At 57.9% G+C, this 17,217-nt stretch overlaps 1 protein-coding gene and 1 long non-coding RNA gene across 6 annotated transcripts in view; both read left to right on the top strand.

Annotated features, from left to right (window-relative positions):
• RAB20 (RAB20, member RAS oncogene family) overlaps positions 1 to 13,625 on the top strand; it is a 29,537-nt gene extending 15,912 nt beyond the window's left edge. For 3 of the 5 annotated variants that reach the window (XM_059377885.1, XM_059377888.1, XM_059377887.1), the window contains one exon: positions 12,534 to 13,625. In XM_059377885.1, coding sequence (XP_059233868.1) covers positions 12,534 to 13,063 — 530 coding nt within the window. In that variant the 3' untranslated portion in view covers positions 13,064 to 13,625. Of the gene's footprint in view, positions 1 to 8,045; positions 8,169 to 12,533 lie in introns of all 5 variants that reach the window. The other 2 variants (XM_059377884.1, XM_059377886.1) reach the window with 1 other exon arrangement.
• LOC132002770 (uncharacterized) lies at positions 1,917 to 7,102 on the top strand. The gene is made up of 4 exons (XR_009400008.1): positions 1,917 to 1,981; positions 3,492 to 3,714; positions 5,523 to 5,758; positions 6,195 to 7,102. It is a non-coding gene; the product is annotated as an uncharacterized LOC132002770 (long non-coding RNA).
• Positions 13,626 to 17,217: the final 3,592 nt, after the last annotated feature.

Genomic DNA, 17,217 nt, shown 5'->3' with positions numbered 1-17,217 from the left:
AGGTGTGCGTGGTGGGCTGGGCCTCACTTGGATTTGAGGCTGTGGTGGCTCATTGTCCCCCGTGGAGAAGATGGTTCTGCCCCCGTGTGCTCATTAATTTCCTCGTGCCTGACGTATATCCCGTGGCACTCGGTGTTGTCACCGTGTGTCCTTCCATAGCTGCGTCCCCTTGACGCCTTTCAGCCAGTGGTGACATCTGTCTGGCTCCCTCATTCAATGAACTAAATAAAATTTTTAACATGTATTTACTTTTTTTGTTTGTTTGTTTCAAGTAGACTCTGCATCCAATGTGGGGCTCAACATCATGACCCTGAGATCAAGAGCTGTGTGCTGTCCTGACTGAGCCAGCCAGGCGCCTCAGTATTTGCTTTTTATATCTTTATGGGAGTCATGGTTTTGCCCTTTCTTGAAAATTGCCTTTTAACACATTTCAGAGTAGCATTGCTCTGAAAAATACTTGGCCACGGCACCTGGGTGGCTCAGTGGGTTAAGCCTCTGCCTTTGGCTCGGGTCATGATCTCAGGGTCCTGGGATCGAGCCCCGCATGGGTCTCTCTGCTCAGCGGGGAGCCTGCTTCCCCCTCTCTCTTGCCTCCCCCGCCTTGCTTGTGCTGTCTCTCTCTCGTTCTCTGTCAAACAAATAAACATCTTTAAAAAAAATGCTCGACCCAATCCCATTCTTTTCCTAACGGAATTTAGAGGCCCTCCATTGCTTTTTTTTTTTTTTTTTTTTTTAAAGATTGTATGTACTCGAGAGAGAGAGAGAGAGAGATCACAAGTGGTAGGGGGGAGGTGGGCAGAGGAGGAAGCAGACTCCCTGCTGAGCAGGGAGCACGACGTGGGCTCGATTTCAGGACCCTGAGATCATGACCTGAGCTGAAGGCAGACACTCAATGGATTGAGAAACCCAGACACCCTTCTCTGCTTTTATTTATTTTTTATTTTTATTTATTCATTTGACATATAAATCATGAGAGAGGGAATGCAAGCAGGGGGAGCGGGAGAGGGAGAAGCAGGCTTCCCGCTGAGCAGAGAGCCCCACACAGGGCTCCATCTCAGGTGTGTTTAATGACTTAGCCCCCCAGGCGCCCCCTCCATAGCTTTTAAAACCCTTATTGTCCGGCGTTTTCCTTATGCAGACTAATCACTCTGCTGTCGGTGCCAGGAGTTGCTTGTTCTTGGGTGTCTTTGAGCAGCTGCGTGAGCGCGGCGGGGCTCTGCTTCCAGATCACGTATGTGCCCCATCCAGTGGGGAAGGACAGACTACCGTGTGTGCACACAGGCTCATACGTGTACATGTGTGCACATGCCTGCGAGTGTGCACGCGTGTCTAGCTTGACGTCCTGCTGGGCACATGAAGTGGGATCTCAGCTCTTGGCGGCGGTTCTGAGTGGGGGTGCTGACAGATGCAGTGGTGGGGACTCTGAGGCCCAGGGACACCTGTGTCAATGACCGAGGGCAGAGGAAGCAGTTCTTTTCGGACTGGCTGCTGCTTGTCCTACGGCATGAAAAGCCAGGCTGAGAGCGGGATGTTTTAACTGCTTCCCGACAGTGTGTCCTAACCCGAACTCTCCTGCCCGGACCTGGCCTTAGGAATAGATAAGGACAGTGTGTGGTTTGCCTTTCCCAGAGCTTTGGGAGTAGCAGGGCCCTGCACTGCGGTTGTGTCGTGTCCGCGGACACTTTGTTCCCACTTCTCAGAGACTGTGCACCTGTTGTTTGCTTGCTCAGCCGCCTCCTTTTCTTCAGCAACTGCAGAGCCGCGTTCCAAACCTCTTCGTTTCCAGTCCGATTAACTCCGGCTGGTTACTGTGTAGCCCGGGCCCCTGCGCTCAAGAGGGAAACTCTAAGACCTGGCAAGTGGCCCTGCAGCTTGAGCCACCTGCCGCCGCCTCCCCCTGCTCCCCGGGAACGCGACCAGGCTCAGAGTCCCAGGAGAAGGCACTGGAGGCTGACGGGCAAAGTGTCACAGCCGGGCTGCGGTGAGTCGCAGAGTCCGCTGTGCTCATGTGGGTCTCGTCCTGCGCTGATGATTACGGCCGCTGGGCCGCTGGCAGCTTTGCAGCCTTGCTTTCCAAAGGGAGGTCTGTGGCCCCAAGCATCCAGGTCCTGCCCGGCCCTCCCGAGTCCACTCTCCCAGGGGACAGGAAGTGCTCTGGGCTCACAGCCGCTGCAGCAGGGAGCTGTGAGGGTCGAGACGGGCGGGGACTCGGCCTTTTGGGTTTTCTGGTGTTCTTAGTAGGTGCCGTTTTTCACATGCAGTTCTGTCTGTCTGTCTGTCATCTCTTTAAATACACAGTTTTTTTCTTTTTTCTTTTTTTTTTTTAAAGATTTTATTTATTTATTTGACAGAGATCACAAGTAGGCAGAGAGGCAGGCAGAGAGAGAGAGAGAGGAGGAAACAGGCTCCCTGCAGAGCAGAGAGCCCGATGCGGGACTCGATCCCAGGACCCTGAGATCATGACCTGAGCCGAAGGCAGCGGCTTAACCCACTGAGCCACCCAGGCACCCTACACAGTTTTTTTCTTTTTTAAGGATTTTATTTAATTGTGAGAGAGAGACAGAGATAGTGGCAGAGATAGTGACAGCCCGAGCAGGGAGGAGAGGGAGCCGAAGCAGGCTCCTGCTGAGCAGGGAGCGGACACGGAGGTCGGTTCGGCACCCTGCAAGCGTGGCCTGAGCCGAAGGCGGGCCCTTAACGGACTCAGCCACCCGCGTGCCCACAGAAAGTCTTTCTACCATGGTAAGATACACATAGCAAAACGACCCCATGACTCCTTTCTGACTGTACGGCTTCATGGCACTAAGTACATTCAGGTTGTTGTGCGACCATCACTGCCGGCTCCAGAGCTTTCTCCCCTTCCCAGAAGAGGCTCAGTACCCTGCCAGTCCTGGCGGCCACCACTCTGTTTTCTGTCTCTGTGAATTTGACTATTCTAAGTAATTATTTAAAAGATTTACTTTGGAGCCCCTTGGTGGCTCAGTCGGTTAATCATCTGCCTTTGGCTTATTGTGATTCCAGGGTCCTGGGATCGAGCCTCGTAACCGGGCTCCTTGCCCAGTGGGGAGCCTGCTTCTCCCTCTCCCTCTGCCTCTGCCCTCCCCCTGCTCATGCACTTGGTCACTCTGTGTCTCTCTTTCTCTAAAATAAACAATTGAATCTTTAAAAAAATGAGTTCTAACAGAATACTTTAATATGATTGACTTATAAGGGTTTCTGCGCTGTTGAACTGATAAAATTCTACCAGGTACTTCCAGGCCGCCCGAGCCATCCCCGGACAGGGTCCTGGTTTCACAGTGTCTGTCGATGGATAAGGTACTCTCAGGGGGTTTTATGAGAACACGCCCAGTGTGAAGCAAGAGATAGCCAGACGTCGTAAACATCTAGGAGATTCCGGGATTCCTTAGGATTGTTCAGAAAAGGTTTAATATGCTTCCCTCGGGATACAATTAACAGAAAAACCTTTGTTCTCTGATGTGTGGATTTCTCAGAAGACTTTGTATTCTGGAGAAGAACAGGACACCGTTCTGGGGAGCCGGCCTGTCGGAAATAACTGCGCTGTCGACTGAATGGGGTGCTGCGGCGAGAGGCCGTTCTAGAGAAGTTGGTGTTTCAAGAAAGCGCCATAAAGAACATTTGCTGTTCAGTCTCGACTCTGAAACGAGTAAAAACTTGCCCTGAAAAGTCCGAAACGATTTTTAGTTTCCTGCTTTAGTAAGTAGAACGTTTGGCAAATAATTGAATTTTTCTCTGATAACCTCGTTCTAGAAGTTAGTTGTCCCAGGACAACAGTGTATCTGTTGGAGGTAAAGGAGATCGGATCAGACGTGCTGGTGTGGGAGAGCTTTCTCTTTTTTTAAAGCTCAGTCTTTTATGTAAGTGTCTTTTCTTTGGATTTGCCTCTTTTTCTTAATGTCAGATTGTTAGAGAGCGTATCTTTATTTGAACTGTTTGGTTTTATTATGGAATTATTTTTGGTACACTCATGTCTGAGGAGAGTGAAGTAACTTGAGAAGGAAGCCCCAGTGACTACGGAGCCTTACTCGTCCTTTCGGAAAGCCTGGTGCTGAGTCACAGGCAAGGGACTACTTTCTGTGCAGCTCATGATTTAGTTCATTTGGCTTATGGCACGGTCTTTGTTTTGTGTTTTAGTCATCAAGTCATCAAACAAACAGAAATGGCCCATGTGCCGATTTGGGTAAAAGCACGCTGCGTGTGTTTAAATGAGAAAACAAGTTCCTTTTTCCTGAGGCGGCCTTCTCTCTGTCCCGGAGTGGGTGCTCCAGGGAGATGGAAGTCGCCGCAGGGCTGGCTCCTCTGCCGGGGAGAGGAGAACGTCTCGGGACTCGGCTCGGGCCGCGTGCCCCCAGCCCGCAGCGGCCCCCCCGTGTGGTCCGCAGCCCCGATTTCGTGTCAGTCCCGTGGAAGCGCGTGGCCTTCCGTGGCTGCAAGAGCAGCCACTTTCCTCCATGCCACAGCGCGGGCCGTGTTTTTTTAGACCTTTTAATGGCGTCAGGCTGCTAAGCACAAAACGTAAGGAACTGTACACGCGAGCGCCTGAATCGGACTCGGGCTGTTAGTAGGAGCTTATCCTGGAAACGTGACCAACCCTCTGCTGTTGGTGCTGGGTTTTAGCTCTTCCTTCTGGCAGAAAAACAGCCCCGTTTGTGTTGTGGGGTACGGTTTGTCTCTTCAAACTCCGGTTCACCATCCAGCTGATGGCCCTTGGCTCGGGTCTCGCCTGGCACAGGGTCCGAGGGGGTCCCCTGTGCAGGGACGTGTGAACCTGGGGGCTTGGCCTCGCCCGGGCGGTGGGAAGGGTCTGGCCTCAGGATGGGGCTGTGGACACCCGGTGCACCCCCATCCGTCTGAGAGCAGGGACCGGCTCCTTCAGACTCGTGTACACTGCTGCCTGGCAGGGAGGCAGCTGCCGTCCCACGGGAGCCGACTCCACAGCTCACGCTTCTCTCTTTTTGCACTTACCTGGCCGTTCTGGGTTTGCTCAGTTTCTGGTAACAGAGAACCCACCCATCGCTGTTTCCTCTGGATTTTGAAATACTGGCATTCTTTTCTTGAACCCAGGTCTCCCCCTAAGCTGTGCTTGAGTTGGACTGGGAGCTGGCCCGGGGAGCGGGGCCACTGACCCCGATGGCCGGGGTCCACGCCTGCCCTGCTGGGTGGCCTGCTTGCCGTCCCTGAGAGGCGTCTGCACGCGTCCGGGCTGTGCGCGGTGCCGGAAGCAGCATGTGCTGTGGGCATGAGTACCCCACGGACTCACACGGGGGCCTGAAGAGCCGGCGATTGGCCCAGCCCTGCTTCCACTCTGCCCGCTCGGCAGGGAGGAGCTCCGGCATCCAGGGGACTGTGTCCCCCTGCCCGTACCTGCCTGGTGCCGGCCACCTGTGCTTTTCACACTCGGTCTTGGGACAGTGTCCCCTGGGGCGCCGCCAGCTGCTGCCTCCTTCGCGGCTGACCTGTTAGTTTTTGGTGGTGACCGCTTCTTCCTTCTTCCATTTCTCCAGAAAGACAGCGAACCGGCCTTGGGTGGTTGGTTCCTTCTCGCGCGATTGAATTAGAGGGCAGAGGTCCTCCCCGTGGCAGCCCCAGGCTGAGAAGAAACAGTGAAGCAATTTTAGACGCTGCTGTCCACAGGGACTTAGCCGTGGGATTGGCGACTTGTTTTCGGGAAGTCAGCAGATTTGCTGACTTGGCTCTGTAGATGACACAGACTTTGTCCCCATGGGCCGGGGCACCCGAGGTCAGTGCTGTCCCAGCTGTCCCATCAGCTTCTCCTTCGGCGGGTCACTGCAGGCCACAGATGTCCTGCTTGTCTCCTGTGTGTGGAGGGAGCGGGAGGGCCAAGGGTAGGAAGCAGAAGCTTCTCTGGGCAGCCTGACCCCTGCATGTGGACCTGGTCTTGTTTGATGTGTGGCTTCTGGCGTCTGTGGCCGGCCAGGCCTCACCCTGCAGCCCGGGGCGCCTGCGGACTGTGAGTCCTGGGCGGGGGTTTATTCTGTCCATCCTGGGGGGTCTGGAGTGAAGGCGTGGGCGGCTGCAGGCTTTGGGGGACATCTGCTCCGTGTGTCTGTTCCAGCTGCTGGAGACCCCTGGGCTGGCAGCCGGGGCCCTCCAGGCCCCGCCTCGTGTTCCCTCTGCAGGTGTCAGCCTCTGTGCCTCCGCTTGTCCCCCCGCAGGTGTGGATGGCCGTGGGAAGGACCCTGCCACAGCCCGGCGCTCTGATACCTGCTTCCTCTCGGGCCCGTCCACCTGCTCCAGTGCCGAGGGCCTGTGGGCATCTGGGGGCCACCACTCCGCCCCCTTCGGATGACAGGGCCTCCTTTTATAGGATAGAAAGCAAGAATGAAAGATAGAAGGAAGAGAGAACTTCCTACCCCAGCAAATGCCCCCCGTACGTCCCCGTTCCACCCCGGCCCCTGTGCTGGGGCACACCATGAAGGTCTTGCATCTGGAAATCCTAGCTTTCCTGTGTTTCTTGTTCAGCTGTTGAAGCCCTGGCAGGGAGGCTCATGTGTTTTGTGGGAAGGGTCTGCCCCGTGGGGTCTGCGTGTGGGAAGACAGCCGGTCGGCTCCGGGAGCAGGGCAGACGGTCTTGCCTCAGTCCTCAGCGACGCGTACAGCTGCTAGAAGCCTGTCCCTGCACTTGCGCTCCTTCCTGTGGGCGAGCGGCCAGCGTGGCCAGGACCACGGTCTCCTGCTGCCTGTGGGGCCCGGCGGGTCTGGGGGTGGGACCCAGCTGTGGGCTACCGCGGACCACCTGCCCGGAAGGTGAGCTGCTCACGGCTGCCAGGCCACCATGCGGGGGCACTCTCCATTCCAGGGGGGATCGGGGCCTCCCTGGAGACAGTCTGGAGCTGGGAGAGCGGGAGGGGACACGGGCCACTGAGACCGCGCACCCTCTGGGGAGCCCTGGCTTTCAACAGCCTCATTCCTGAGGGAACGGGTGTGATCGTTCCAGAGAAACGGGTGTGATCCTCCGGCTTCCCCAGAGGCACAGAACCAGTAGGACGTGGAAGTAAATGTAATTATAAAAATGGAAACATAAATTTATATATATATTTAACATTTAATTATATTAACACATAACATAAAACATTTTTGTATTTACATGTATATGTATTGCACATAATTGATATATTAAATATATATTATGTAAATGCAAAATTTGTATATAATTATAATATGTATAAGTTCATGAGTTTATAAATAAATACACAATAAAGAAGGAAGGAGTAAGGGAGAGAGGGAGGGAGCCGGCGGCGGGGGTGGAACTCTCTAGTCTGAAATCTGCGGGGCATGCTGGCAGGCGGGAGACCGGGGAAGAGCTGCTGTGGCAGTCTGGAGTTCCGGATCTGTGAGGCAGCTGGCTGAGAGGCTCTGTCACTCAGGCTGCGGTGTGGAGGCAGAAATCCTTTCCAGGAAATCCCAGGCTCTGACGGCCTTCAACTGATTAGACAAGGCCCACCCGCATCGTGGAAGACCATCTACATGCTCAGAGTCAGCTGACTGCAGGTCTCTAACCTTCATGGTCACATCTGCACTAATGCTGGAGACCAGACGGGCACTGCCGCCTTGTGGTTAGCTGACACACAGGTGTGTGGTGTGGGGGGGCTCCCTGTGTGCGGCCTGGGACCCCTGGGGGATGGTGGATCCTTGTTGGAAGCATCCTTGCCTCTGCTCTGTGCGCACACTGGGAGACAGCACACCGGCTGCACCCCGTGCTGGCCCCGGACGGCCAGGCCTTTCATCACCCCGGGGGCACAGGTGCGGCTTTTCTCTTAATGCCCGAAGGGGCTTCAAGCATCTGTGAACCTTGCTGGGGGTGGCCGTGTCCCCAGGCCTTTCTCCAGCCGTGCTTATCGTCTGTTCCGAAGCACAGCCAGGTGGGAACGTTGCAGATTCCGCCCGTGGCGGTGGACTCGAGCCAGAACACAGCCGGGATGTTCGAGCTGCAGTAATCTCACAGGTCGTGTGTATAGTCCCACAGTGGGACTTGAGGGCATAAAAGAGGGATTCTATTTTTACAGGATCTCAAAGGGAGGAACTGCACAGCTCTGCCGAGACGGGGCTCCTCCGGGCTGTGTCCACGCCGCCTGTCTCTCCCCATTCCCACCTTCGGTGCTGTGACCCGAGATCTTCGCCTTTCTCAGGTGGCCACTCTGGGGTTTTTGTGAACTCCTGCCCGCTGGGTGTCCAGATCCCGCAGGGTGTTCTACGAATTCCTCCTTCCCGGCACCTTGGGGACTCCGTCGGGGGAGTGTCCGACTCCTGATTTCCGCGCAGCTTATGTTCTCGGAGTCTTGGGATCGAGGATCTCATTGGGCTCCGTGCTGGGCCCGGAGTCTGTAGGAGACTCTCTCTTCCTCTGACCCTCTGTGATCCTCTGCCTAAAAAAAAAGTTCCTTTTTTTCCCCTGTTTGTGTCTGTGTTTCCTGGTAGACCTTACTCTCCGGCCCATCGAAATCAGCAGCCTCCTGCTTCTCCCGTCAACAACTGGTGGCTTGTCTCCCACTTGCTCCAGACAAGCTGGTGGGGGTCCCCTCTGGCTGCCCCTCGCCTTCCCCAGGGAGCTTCTCAAATCACACGGGCGCCCACGCCCCCGCCACATCCTGGTCCACGTGCTCTGGTGCGGGCGTCCCCGCGTCCCTCTCATTTCAGAAATAATGGATCAGAACATGCCCGTGTTTTTTTTTTTTTTTTTTTTTTTTTTAAAGATTTTATTTATTTATTTGTAAGAGAGAGAGAGTGAGAGCGAGCACAGGCAGAGAGAGTGGAAGGCAGAGTCAGAGGGAGAAGCAGGCTCCCTGCGGAGCAAGGAGCCCGATGTGGGACTCGATCCCAGGACGCTGGGATCATGACCTGAGCCGAAGGCAGCTGCTTAACCAACTGAGCCACCCAGGCGTCCCACATGCCCGTGTTTAAACCGTGCAGCCAGCATTGTGATTTCCGACGGCCCCGCACCCATGTGTTATTTCAGACCATTTAAGCAGAAGTGATACCATGCTCGGGGTTGAGGGCTGGTGGTCCTTGGGCCGAGGACGGCTGAGGACGGAAGAGAAGCCAATCGAGGAGTTTCCCTTGTCTAGTAGCTGCCTGGGGTCCCTGTGGGCGGCCGACTCGTGTCCCTGTCCCCCTTCCCCCACTGTGCCTGCTGCCAGGCTGTTTTCAGCCACACGGGTCTAGCCCCGCAGATCCAGTGTCACACCCGGAGCTGGGGAGAAGGCCATCCTCTGGAAGGCAGGCTCATGAAATAAGACCAGCGGTCTTGGAGTGGACGTGTCCACCGGAGCCCGTGTGTGAGCGCCTGGTGACGATCCCGGGACATGGGGTCCTGGGAAGGCGTCTGTGCTCCGGTCCGGGAGGGGTCCCACGTAGAGCACGCACACTGCTGGGAGCTTCCCCGTGTCCCACACTTTCACAGCCTCCCTCGGGGGGGGGGGACTGGCCACAGGACACTGGAAGGGGGGACTCAGAGTTCTTTGCCAAGGTCACACTGTGGGGACTTGAAAGCAGATGGTCTGTGCCCAGAGTCCGGCTCTGCCACGGGTGGTGAGAGCAGAGGCTGCCTCGCAGGTGGGCCAGGGTCCCGGCTCTGGGCTCCGGTCGCGGCTGCCCCCTCTGAGATGTGCGGAGGGCAAGGCCCCCTTTGTGTGGTTGCTGGGAAGGCCGCGTGGGCATGTCCGCCGCTCTGATGCCCCCCAGCTTCTCCCGGTCCCTGGCCCGAGCTTCCCTCCCCCTCCTGCTCTCCGGCTCTCCCTCTCCCCTGCCCCCAGGCCCTGGTGAGCACCAGGCCAGTCTCTGTGTCTCCAGATGTGGCTGTCTTCCATGCCTCAGGGTAGATGCCATTTCGCAGTATGTGTGTCCCTGCTGCTCTGAGCTCCCCCAGTGTCCTTGGACAGATGAATGGGCAAAGAAAGTGTGTCACAGGCACACAATGGAAGATGATTCAGCCTCAAAGAGAAGGCCCTCCTGCGGATGAGTACATGGGGGGACCCCAGTGAAACGGGGTTCGTTTGATTTGCTTTGAGATGAGCCAGGGGTCCTGGACAGTCTCCCAGGCCCCCGACGTGCAGCCCTGTGGACGACCCACTGCAGGGGGAGCCCAGGCGGCTTCCTGGAGGTGGAGGAGGCTAGGTCGCTCTCCTGGGCTCCTGCCCGCCCGGGTCACCGGCAGGCCACACGTCTGGGCTCGCCCACCCTGGCAGCCTGGCCTCGTCACTCGGTCCGGGGTCCGACCACCCGCAGCCGCACTGGTCCACTCGGAGCAGCTCCTGGTTTTCTCCTGACCCTCTCAGGGCTGGCGCGAGGCAGCCTGGCGCCCCTGGAATCTGACCATGAGGCTGTCGAGTTCCTCAGTGAAGCCCAGGAGGGGAAACACGGGAATTCCTGGGGCTTTGGCTTTGGAGTTGGCATGTGGGGCCTCAGGCCGGGGAACATGGTGCGGGGAGAGAGGGAGACCCGGCCCGGCTACGGTGGGAGGGCTGGTGCGCACCGCCCGCGTAGACCCGGAGCGGTTCGGGGTGCAGCAGCAGGACCTCACTCCACTAGGCCCGCAAACCACCAGAAAACTCACTAGGCTTGAGTTCAAATACTGTGACTGGGTGCAGCCCGCTGTCAGAGGCCGAGTCTTCCCGACCCCACTCCGTGTTCGCTGTGGTCTTGATGCCACGCATCCCAGGGCGTCCCACTTGAATTCAGTTTGGGTTCAGTTCCCGGTTCTGTTCGCTGTGTCTGTGCCACGATGGGCGCTGCACGCGTCGGAAAGCAGCCGATCGCCGCAGAGTCTCTAAAACAGTATTTCAGCGCGTCCGGCGCGCAGGCGGCTTCCCGTAAGCCTTTCAGTCGCGGGGACGCCCGGCCCGTGGGTCGTGGGACCGCAGCGGCTGCTCGGACGGGCTCCGGGCTCCTCTCAGCCTGGCAGGTGGGATCTTCCATTCCCGCGCCCTTAGTTACTACAGCTTTTTCTCGTATCACTGTTGTGTACTTTTTCTTGTTTGTTTTTTTTTTTTTTAAATTTAATTTAATTTAATTTTTTAAAAAGATTTTATTTATTTATTTGATAGACAGAGATGACAAGCAGGCAGAGAGGCAGGCAGAGAGAGAGAGGAGGAAGCAGGCTCCCCCCTGAGCAGAGAACCTGATGTGGGGCTCGATCCCAGGACCCTGAGATCATGACCTGAGCTGAAGGCAGAGGCTTTAACCTACTGAGCCACCCAGGCGTCCCCTTTTTCTTGTTTTTAAAAGGCAAAGCAGATGTTTTTATCCGGAAAGGAAGAGTATTCTAGGCCTGGGCTTAGTTGTCCCCAGTCGTCCCCAGCGAACCGCCTGGCAGACTCGGACACACTGCCCCGGGACGGCTAGAAGGCCGCCGCCCTCTCCTGTGGCCGCTGCCTCGGGAGAGCTAGGGTGGGTGGGGGCTGGGAGCATTTTTCCTCTTGGAAACCCTCCTCGCTGCTGGAGATGGGGTTGGTGTCTGACGGAGGAGTCCAAGCTCAGGGCGATGGGGGGAAGCCTGTCACACTTTTCTTCTCGGCTGATGCCCGCCGCGGCCTGTGTTCCTGTTTGTTTCTAAAGACTCCTCGAGCATCGCCTCCTGGGGTGGGTCCAGGAAGTGCCTGGGACGGAGGCATGAAATGATGGGTCCCAGGACCGCTGGCTGTCGGTGCAGAGGGCAGCGTGCGGCTCTGGGGTGCACGCCGCCGTCAGCAGCTGGCCCTTGGGAGCTTGCTTTCTGACCCCTCGTGTCCACTCTCAGCATCTCGGGAGACAGCTGCCCGCGGCCCCTGCCTGCCCTGGAAGCACCTTCTCCACGCCTCTGCCCCTCCGGATCACGTGGGGGGTCGCCTGGGGCTTTGCTGGAGAAGCGGGAGCCGTGGCTTTGCGCGTGGCTCTGTGCGGGGGGACGTCAGCGGTCGGTGTGGGCCCAGGCCGGCCTTCTCGGCATGCTGCTCTCCCCGGGGCTGGACACGGCGGGCAGCCAGCCGGCCCGGAAGGGGGGCGGGGTAGCTTGGCCTATGTCAGGGCCAGATCAGAATGAGGATTGCGGTAGAAATTGTTTGTGTTTCTCTGGTCATTTGGCTGAAAATGGTGGTTTATTAGCAAAGGACACACATTTTAAATAAATACACGTGTGTGGGTAACATGCCTTCTGTCCAAGCTCCTAAGACTCACAGACCAAAGGTTCTTTATTTCTTTGTTGTCAGGGGTCCCTTTCTACCCAAGTGGTGTGAACCCGTGACCCTTTCTCTGAATTACATGCGTGCAGTGAAATTCAAAGGTTTGCCTGTGCCACCTCCTGGGGCAGAAGGGCACCATCCTTGGATCCCGTAGGGCCTGGGCCGCTCACTCCTTTGTGCAAGACAGTGTCTCCACCAGCCTGGCTCTGACCACACCTGCATTTGGGTCCACTTCCACCGTCCCGCTGGGGCTGCCGTGGGGTGTGGTTGGGGGGGCACGTCCTTGCACGAGACATAACTGGGGTCTTTCTCTCTCTGTCTCTCCATCTTCCCGGCCAGGGCGGGAGCAGTTCCATGGCCTGGGCTCCCTGTACTGCCGGGGCGCGGCCGCGGTCATCCTCACCTACGACGTGAGCCACCCGCAGAGCCTGCTGGAGCTGGAGGACAGGTTCCTGGGCCTCACGGACACGGCCAGCACGGACTGCCTCTTCGCCGTCGTGGGCAACAAGATGGACCTCGTCGAGGAGGGGGCCGCCGAGGGCCGGGAGGAGGACGGGCCCGGCCCCGGGACTGCCGGCAGCGGCAGGTCACCCAAAGTGCCCAAGCTGGTGCAGCCGGAGGACGCCGTGGCCCTTTACAGAAAGATCCTCAAGTACAAGATGCTGGACGAGAAGGCCGTGCCTGCGGCCGAGCAGATGTGCTTTGAGACCAGCGCGAAGACCGGCTACAACGTGGACCTGCTGTTCGAGACCTTGTTCGACATGGTGGTGCCCTTGATCCTGCGGCAGAGAGCCCAGGGGCCGCCGCAGACCGTGGACATCAGCAGCCGCAAGACGCCCAGACAGACCAGGTCTGGGTGCTGCGCCTGACTCCGCGGGGCCCCGAGCCCCGGTGTCCGCGGTGGGCTGGGGTCGGCCCAGTGTGCTGCGGTCAGAAGGCACGCGGAGTTGCCGAGCAGGCGGCACACGAAGGTGGACGTCTGGGGACAACAACAGCGGGTGTTCCGTGTCTGTGGGGACGGCTCCTCCATCTGCATCGCTGCGTGGGAAGCGGGGGACACGGGAATTGCCTATAGAAAACACTCCTCTGAGCCAAGACTCCCAAGGACCGTTGTGCGGTGCTGGTCCGTTCCTACATCCTGGCCTTGCAGAAGCCTGTGGCCCGGCTTCTGCAACACCTGGCGTGTATGAGCACCTGGCCGTGGCCCCTGGCGTGGTACTTGGTGTGCGTGGGCACCTGGCCGTGGCACCTGTCCCACTTCCGTGTTTTCGCAGACATTGTCTTCGTGGCAGTCTCTCCGCTTGGCCTTTCTGTGTGGATGTGTCACCTTGACTCTTGCCTTGTTAATTTATACAAAGTCCAGGATTCCTGCTTTCATACTGGTTGTAGCCGTGCGAGCTATGATTATTATTAAAAAGGATTATGAGAAGACCTTGGTGTGCAGACTGTTGACTGAGACCTTATTTTCACCCCTGGTGGGCCCTTGCTGGGGGTGCCTGGGAGATGGCAGTGAGCTGAGCGCTTCTGTCTTTAAACTGCAGTGGACCCCTAGACATTGCAGAATATTTAGATCAGTCCGTTTGTCGTCTCGAGACAGGAGCTCCAGGAACAGAAATCTAGGTCTGTCTCTGCTCAGGTGTGCTTCGTGGGTCACACGGGCGATTACTGACCCGAAGCCCCCTTTCCCGTGCTTGGTGGGTGGGCGGCTTTGTCGCCAGGGGATTCTAAGACAGGGAGGGTATGAAGCAGCAGGGTTTGTTTCTGAAAAATTTAAGGGGCGTCTCAGCCGACGTGGGCTGCTGGAGCAACACGCAGGCTGGGCACATCTCTCTCCTGCAGCCCTGGAGGCTGGAGGTGGAGGTCCGGGGGCTGGCAGATCTGGTCGGGCCCCTTCCCCCTGCAGACGCCACCTTCTCACTGTGTCCACGAGTGGGCAGAGCAAGCTCTGGGCTCTCTTTCCTTGCAAGGGTGCTAGTCCCATCGTGAGGACCCTACCCCCTGACCTCCCAAAGGCCCCACCTCCAAATACTGTCCCACTGGCGGTCTGGGCTTCCAAAGACGGATTTTGGGGGAGAGAAGGGGTCGGTCGTCCATAACAGAGGTGTGGCAGAGGCTAGCAAGAAAGCAGTCCTTACTCTGGGGGAAGCGTGCGGTGACTGCGCTGAGGGCTGCGGTCTGCTGGGGGGTCCTGCCAAGACGGCCTCCTCTGCTCCCCTGCGGTGCGCCTTCTCCAGGCGCCTTCTCCAGGCGCGAGCGTGGGCCAGCCTGCGGGACGGAGCGAGCACAGCCTCCTGTCCCTGCCTGGGGCTCCCCTGCTCTGACACCGGGTTCTTCGAGCCCATCCAGAGGTCTCAGACTTCAGTCCCACAGCAGAGCCCATGAGAGAGTGAAAATGAATCTGTGAGTCGTCAAGCTGGTTTAATTAGCCCTTTGCTCGTGACCTGCCCTCGAAACCTGCCACCAGCCAGAGAGGCCCTGGGATTTGTCTCTGTGGCCTGTGCAGGAGAAAGTGTCCTGGGAAAGTCTTGTGGTCCCTGCTGGAAGGCAGGGCTGGCTGGGTTCCCGTCGCCCTTTCCCCCGAATGTTCTCTGCTTCTCTTGCCCATCTGCCCTGAGCACCCCCAGCTTGTGTCCCTGATTGGCTATGTGTTCTGGGGGCTGCCCAGGGATGGCACGTTCTCTCCATCAACCACACGGAAGTGTTTCACCCTTGATTGTTCTAAAAATAGGCGTCACGTGGGCTCTGTCTCAGGTGGATTTCGGATGCCGGCCCAGTCCATGGGTCCCAGCCTGCTCGTGGGTTCCCACCTCTGACCGCGTGGGCCCGGTCCCCACACAGGGAACCCGGTCAGCACTGGGGAAGCTTCAGGTCACTTGGGTCAGTGAGCCAGCCGGTGGAGAGACACAGGGAATTTCTTGGCTGGATGTGGGTTTGAGCTGGTGACCTCGAATATTCCTTCTTTTTCTCTGCGGGGGGGTGGGGAGGCCACGGACAGCTGGTTAGGCTGCTGCCCCTGGTCTCAGAGCCGCCACTGCGCATTCTCTCCCCGGGCTCCACCGTCCTCGTGTGATGGATGCCGCCTTCTCCACAACGTCTCTTCCTTGAATGTTTCTGGGCGCCTGAGGTGGGGTGTGGGGCAGCAGCAGCCTGGATGGTTCGGGCTGGGAATGGTGTAATTTGGGAGCTGGGAGCCCTGTTTCCCCCTCAGCACAGGCTGTGGGCTGACCTCTTAGAAGTACAACTTTGTCATTTATTTTTCTTTTTAAAGGTTTTTATTTATTTGACGCAGAGAGAGGTCACAAGTAGGCAGAGCGGCAGCCCGAGGGAGAAGGGAAGCAGGGTCTCCGCTGAGCAGAGAGCCCGAGGCGGGGCTCGATCCCAGGACCCTGAGATCATGACCTGAGCTGAAGGCAGTGGCTTAGCCCACTGACCCCCCCAGCTCCCAACTTTGTCATTTCTGAACTCAGTTCTGACAGAGCTGCCTGCATGCGAGGAAAACCCTCACCCGGGTGTCCAGCCAGCCCCACTGCCAGCACCCGGTTTCCCCACATACCTTCCGTGTGCTGCTGTGTCCCCCCTCAAGGTTGGGTCGGTTGTGCACCTGCTGTCCAACACCAGAGGCAGGCCCCATGGGTCCTCGCGTCGGGTTGTTTGTACTGGGAAGGCCTGGAAGCCTGGAAGCAGAGCCTGGTGCTGAGGGTCAGGGCAGGGTGAGCCGGGTGGGCTGGCCTGGGGAGGGGGACCCGCCATCCCCCAGACACAGCGTGTGTGCGTCTCCAGAAGCACTTCCCACCCTCCACCCTTGGCCTAGCCCTCTGGGGGCCTCGCACATTCACGCCTCTGTAGGTGGTGGGGGTGGGGTTCCTGTGCTGGGGCAGGGAGGGAGACCCCAGGATCCCCATAACCCGGATGCAAGAATCCCCTTTCTAGGAGCCCTCCCTTCTCCAGAGCATAGAATTAGGGGTAAGTCAGCTCAGGGAAGAGCATGGGTCCCCCCTCCCACCACGGAGAGGCTGGACTCCGACCCAGTGCTCAGATGGGCTCTGGAAGCAGCTGCAGTGAGGCCCGTTCATGTCATCACCTGACTCGCACCTCTGGAGCTGGCCTACTGCAGCTGCCCTTTGCTCTTGAACTTGAGCTGTGGAAGGAAGGCTCCCGGGAGTCGGCCTGTGTTCTGCGAGATCTCCCTCCCCCGCCGGTCCCACAAGGGCCAGTCTGTAGATGGGGAGGCCGCCAGGGGCTGTGGCCCACTAGGGAGAGGGTCCCCAGTGCCCTGTGCTTCATGGCTTCCCACCCAAGCCCAGCTGCCGTCGTGACTGGGACACACTTCGAGCCCCTTGATCTTGGGGACCGGAGTCCGGAATAGCTGCCTCCATGAGTTTTGCGGGGACCCCTGTGCTGGGCATTTTTCAAATCCTGGCTTCAAACCTCACCTCCCATGTGGTGCGAGGGCTGTTGCTATGGAAACCATCAGTGTAAGGTGGTGCCCGTGGCATCTTGCATGAGCTTTGCTGCTTTTCCACTACCCCCACCTGGGATCCTGCTCAGCCCGCGCACCTGGGAGCACAAGGGACCGGACAGTCGCAGGCAGCCCCTGACCATGAGGAGCAAGAGCCGGCGCAGGGACACGACCCTCTTCAGTGCCGAGGCTGCACAAGGTGAGGCTCCTTCTGTGGCCGTCCTCCGTGGGTGCCCACAGGAGGGAGCCCTAAATCGCCCATGGTGGCTGCCCCCTTAGGAAGGTGTCCTCCTTCCTGGTTCACTCTGCCAGACCCCTTCACTCCCTAATGGGGGCTCATGACCCTAAAGGACCCTCCTGTGGAGAGTCCTTGTCCTGGTCAGCTTCTGGGGGAAGGCGAGTGAAGGTGGTCGCTGGTATATCTCAAACAACATCGTCAGGCGGAATGCTTACCTTGTGACGTGGAAATTCCCATTAGAAACATTTAATATGAGATTGAATTTTAAAGGGTAAAACAAGTTCTGAGCTGGGCTCCCAAAGACCAGCCGGGTTCCAGAGAGACTG

The sequence above is a fragment of the Mustela nigripes genome, chromosome 15 (assembly GCF_022355385.1).
Source record: "Mustela nigripes isolate SB6536 chromosome 15, MUSNIG.SB6536, whole genome shotgun sequence".
In the NCBI taxonomy this organism is placed as follows: Eukaryota; Metazoa; Chordata; class Mammalia; order Carnivora; family Mustelidae; genus Mustela; species Mustela nigripes.
This window is presented reverse-complemented; position numbering and strand designations above follow the sequence as displayed.